The 4,978-nt window shown below is 39.0% G+C and overlaps 1 protein-coding gene across 1 annotated transcript in view; it reads right to left on the bottom strand.

Annotated features, from left to right (window-relative positions):
- Positions 1–3,148: 3,148 nt before the first annotated feature.
- The window catches only part of mettl21ca (methyltransferase 21C, AARS1 lysine a), a 5,548-nt gene continuing 3,718 nt past the window's right edge, over positions 3,149–4,978 (bottom strand). Inside the window, exons 8-10 of the mRNA XM_016563090.1 lie at positions 4,243–4,355; positions 3,987–4,110; positions 3,149–3,534 (exon numbers count right to left, since the gene is read on the bottom strand). Coding sequence (XP_016418576.1) covers positions 3,149–3,534; positions 3,987–4,110; positions 4,243–4,355 — 623 coding nt within the window. The remainder of the gene's footprint in view (positions 3,535–3,986; positions 4,111–4,242; positions 4,356–4,978) is intronic.

Here is a 4,978-nt window from a genome sequence, read left to right as displayed (position 1 = left end):
TGGGCCGATTTCATTCATTTGCATGGACACTAAGGTTTATGCTAAAGTTCTAGCCCTTAATTTAGATCAAGTTGCTGGCTCTTTAATCTCTTATGATCAGACAGGATTTATTAAGGGACGCTGTGCTATGGATAATGTTTGACGTCTTCTGAATATTATAGACATGCCCAATCTGACTGACGATCAATGAGCTGTTCTCGCACTAGACGCAGAGAAAGCCTTTGATCACATCGAGTGGATGTATTTTTGGTCAGTTTTGAATTGTTTTGGCTTTGGTCCCCGTTTTATACATATGGTATGAACTCTCTATAGCAATGTTTTTGCACAGGTGTTGACAGGGATGGGTTGCTCAAGTACTTTTCTGCTGGGCAGTAATACAAGACAGGATTGCCCATTATCCCCATTGTTGTTTGCCCTTTCATTAGAGCCTCTGGCACTGGCAATTCTTCAGGATCATATAATTTCTCCTATCACTATATACAACTCCAAACACCACATATCTCCTTTTGCTGATGGCATCTTGCTGTATTTGTCTAACATTTCCACTTCTGTCTCTCAGTGTCTTAAAATATTCAACAATTTTAGTAATGTGAGTGGTTATAAAATTAATTGGGAGAAATCAGTATTAATGCCATTGTCTGTATTGTGCGAAACTGTATTTGTGTCCTCCTTAATTCCAGTCAGTAATACATTCAAGTATTTAGGAATTCAGATCCTTCCCTCACTCCAGGCTGTAGTCAAGCAAAATTATAGTTTCAAAATCAATAATATTAGATGAGACCTAGAGAGATGGGATGGATTATTACTTTCATTGCATGGTATGATCGCAATCATTAAAATGAATGTTCTCCCTAGACTTTTATTTTTATTTTCCAGTTTTTATTTTTCATTCTCCTTATCAAACCTTTTTCAAAGAAATGAACTCCATTATAACTAAATTCATTTGGAACAGCAAACGTCCAATAATTAAACGTAAAACATTACAGAGAAGTCCTGCCAAAGGAGGTTTGGCTGTCGCTAACTTTCAATTATATTTCTGGGCATGTCGGCTATGCTTTTTTAAGACTTGGTTGGAGGTAAAATCTGAGATTTCTTGGCGTAACACAGAAGCATCTGCTGTGCTTCTACATCAACTACAAGATATGTTATTTACTGGTGTAAAAAGACCTAATGTTTGATGATAAAATCGTGGGTAACTCTTAAAATCTGGTATGATGTTTGTAAATTTATGGGATGTTCTAGTAAATTTACAACAGTCTCTGATTTGGAATAATCATAATATACAATCTGGGGAAAAACACTTTGTCTTCAAGCCATGGTCTGATCAATGTGTATTTGTTCTGGGTGACAATTTTAATAATCAGGGCCTAAGGTCCTTTCAGTATTTGAAAGAATGTTACAATCTTTCTGGATATCCCTAGTGCAATGCGCGCATATGGAGTACCATGGAACTGTAACTTGGACGCTCATCCACTGATGGACTGTGAATTTTTCTCAGACATGGGGAGCAGTTTCATTTATTTATAACAAACTGTTGAATCATGGCTCCGGTGCACTTTCCATCACTACAATATGGAAAAAGGAACTGGCCCCCTATAAACCTAACTGGGACTGGATATGGGAAAATGTTCCTATGATGTCCAAGAATCCTTCCCATCAACTTTAAACTGATCCACAAGATCTGTGGAACTCTGTATGTGTTACATAGAATGAAGCGCTTGCCTACTCCCTTTTGAACACTGTGTAACTCTGTGGGGACCTATATGCTAATGTTCTTTGAATGTCCACTGTCCACAAGTTTTTGTAATTGTTACAGAATTATGTGATAGGGTTATTCCTAAACATCCCAATATTTATTCGCTGAATGATGATTCTGATCTTAATTTGATCAGCGTAGAGTATTTCACACCGCACCAACTGCAGCCAAGAAGGTAATATTTAAAATTTGGTATGAACCCACATTCCCGGCTGACAAAATGTGACTCATAGAACAAAAAAATATTGCACTGTTTGAACACTCAACAGCAAGGATTACTAAAGCTAAACCATCCTAGCCCTGTGACCTAGGCTGTGTCCGAAATCGCCCCCTATACCCTTAAATAGGGCACTATTTGAGGGAACAGCCATTTTTAGTGGTGTACGAAACCATAGTGGACGTTCTCGAGTGCACTCATTCAATCCCACAATGCACTGCAAAAACGAGTGTACAACTGGTGCACGCTCAACGGCTAGAGAATGCCCATAATGCACCATGAGAGTCACGCACCGAATGAATTCCCGCATCTCGCCAGAAGGTGGCACCCGCAGCTGAGTAATCAATCCGTTCATTTTTACAAAGCGCTCATCCATGGCGTACAGCATAATGTACAACACGGGTATAAATTCATTGTAAATTGATTATTAAATTGTTTGATTAGGGTTTATACATAATTTCCGTGACAGAGTTTAAGATAAATCCTTTAATCTTACTACTGGAGCTGCTAGTTTGCTAGTTTCAAATGATTAATAAACAGCAAGCACAAACTATGCAAAAGCGGCATTCCTTCCAGTGCACTCAGTGTCCGAATTCACTACTCGTTTTCATTCACTCTTTCTAGTGAACTGAATTAGTGACCTAATGTAGGGAATAGTGAATGAGGGTATAGGGGGCGATTTCGGACACAGCCCTAGTTTTCCTCGTGTGTCTAATTAGTCATCATGTTCACCTGTTTAGTTCAATTATCTTGTTAGTTCCCCTCTTATTTAAACCCTGTGTTCTTACCCAGTGTTTGCCCGGTCTCATCAACTCTACCTTGTGTTGGATTACAGACTTTCTAAAATGTCATCTTTGTGTGTTTATTGATAGCGTTAGTGTGACAGTATGGTAAAAGGTCTTGGTCTGAGTCTGGATATCAAATTAGCATATCTGAGAATTCACTACATTGCCTGAAGATGCTGATTTGATAACTTACAAACGTCAATGTTGACAGTCAGTCCTTAAGATTGATTTTAAAAACAAATGGGAATTGTCTGCAGTGTGAACTTGGTGTTAAACAAACATGAGCCACAGCCATGCTTATCTTCACCTCCTATACCTGTGCCAGCAGTGTAGTCAGGAAAGCCTTCTTGTAATGGAGTGCTAAGTTCACATCAGTCACATCACCTTTCATCAGATTCTCATGGTAGCTGAGTAAATCCTCACCTTATCCAGCTCTGTCAGTAATGTGGCGTTAAAAGCTTTCTTAAAGTTCTCAAGAAACACCAGGTCTGACTGATAATCGACCTTGTTTGCTAAGATAATTGTTGTCCCTGTTTGACAAAAGTGAAGCATGGTGTCAAGAAGCTCATTGAGGCAGTCATGGTGATAGACCACATCAGCTGCAAAAACATAATCGTAATGATGGGTGGAGTGGGGAAACATCTCCTCTAGTTTGTAGCCCCATGGTAATGCTGTAACCTGGGGTTCATGTCTCCCTTGCCACTTGGTATTCCGGTTCAAGTTACACCTCAGATTACCAAGGATTTCTGGCAGATCTGTGGCTGTCATTTTAGCACCTACAAGTTATTGACATTGTTTAGTTCTGGTCACAGGCTTAGTCTAAACCAGTGGTTCCTAACATGTTTTCCTGATCCCTGATTTCCTGGGTCAACTCATCAGCTCATTAGGAAAAATTTCAAGACTTGGAATGGGTGTGTCAAACAAAATTGGACACCCTGGTTTAGACCGTTGATTTCATGGGGTGACCATACGTTCTGTTTTCCCCAGAGATGTCCTGGCCGGGTTTTCTAAATTGCCTAAAATGTTGGGGTTGTGGCTTTGTTTTCCTAACCCCTAACCCTAACCAATTAGAAAGACCTTTATCCATGCCCCTACTTTTCGGCACGCCCTAATCTTTCACCACACCCACTGCTCCAGCCTGCAGTTATCCCTACATCTCCGCCAGGACATGTCTCGGAAGAAGAGGACATGCGATCACCATATGATTGCATCAGATATCGAGACTTACCCAGAAGTGTGGCAACTATCGAGACGAGGCCCGTTCCTGCTCCGAGCTCTAGCGTTGAATTGTCAAGTAGATTAATCTGCTGTCGGCCTGTTGGGGTGTCCAGGAATCGGCAAAGGGCCAATGCCTTTGACATTCAAAACCAGGAGTTCATAGTCTCCATTAGAATCCATGTATTTTACTTTCTCACAAAAGTACACGTATACTTTTTTATTGATCTGACATTTTGGTCTACTGTTGTTGAATGTTTCATACTCACCGCTGGCCATACCACACCACCACAATGGTCTATGGCTTCCTGAATTTTTCTAAAAACACCCTGGTTTAGAAGCCTCGCCCCTTTCCCGAGTTTACGACACGGAGAAACGAAGCCTGGCTAAAAAGAGGAAGTAATCTTGTGAAAGAGAAATTGATCTTACTCCAAAAACACCCTTTAACCTTGTAATTGCAAACATTTAGGCTACATTAATTTATGTAATTTATATGTATATTAAAATACTGGTAAATATAAACAGCCTATTTGGTTCCCCTCACTCTACAACAAATATTTTCGATTTAATGGTATCCAGAACAGAACAAGAATGAAAAATAAGTAGTTATAAAATTATATTTTAAACTATAAAATAAAACACAAATTAGGCTATAGTGGCATTCATTATAAACAGCATACAAATGTCAAGCAAAACTGAAATGGCATTGGGCTCACGAGCCTATATCATACCACAAGAATCCAAATGTTTCCATTTTTGCCATATTTGTAACATTTGTTTGCATAACTATTATTCATTGTGTAGCCTGAACATGGCTTTATACTTCAGCGCCTGTGCAATCAGATGGATTAAATCAAATAAAGATATAAAGAAAAGAAATAAAATGCATTAAGAGTGTCACAAAAACGAGCGTATAGCCTATACTTGTTGCACAGTGTTTTTTTTTTCATTTTGTTAATCTGTTAATTATATTATAGCCTATTATATATTTTGTGTGATCCTATT

This window comes from Sinocyclocheilus rhinocerous, unplaced genomic scaffold (genome assembly GCF_001515625.1).
Source record: "Sinocyclocheilus rhinocerous isolate Xijiao unplaced genomic scaffold, SAMN03320098_v1.1 scaffold920, whole genome shotgun sequence".
Lineage (NCBI taxonomy): Eukaryota > Metazoa > Chordata > Actinopteri > Cypriniformes > Cyprinidae > Sinocyclocheilus > Sinocyclocheilus rhinocerous.
This window is presented reverse-complemented; position numbering and strand designations above follow the sequence as displayed.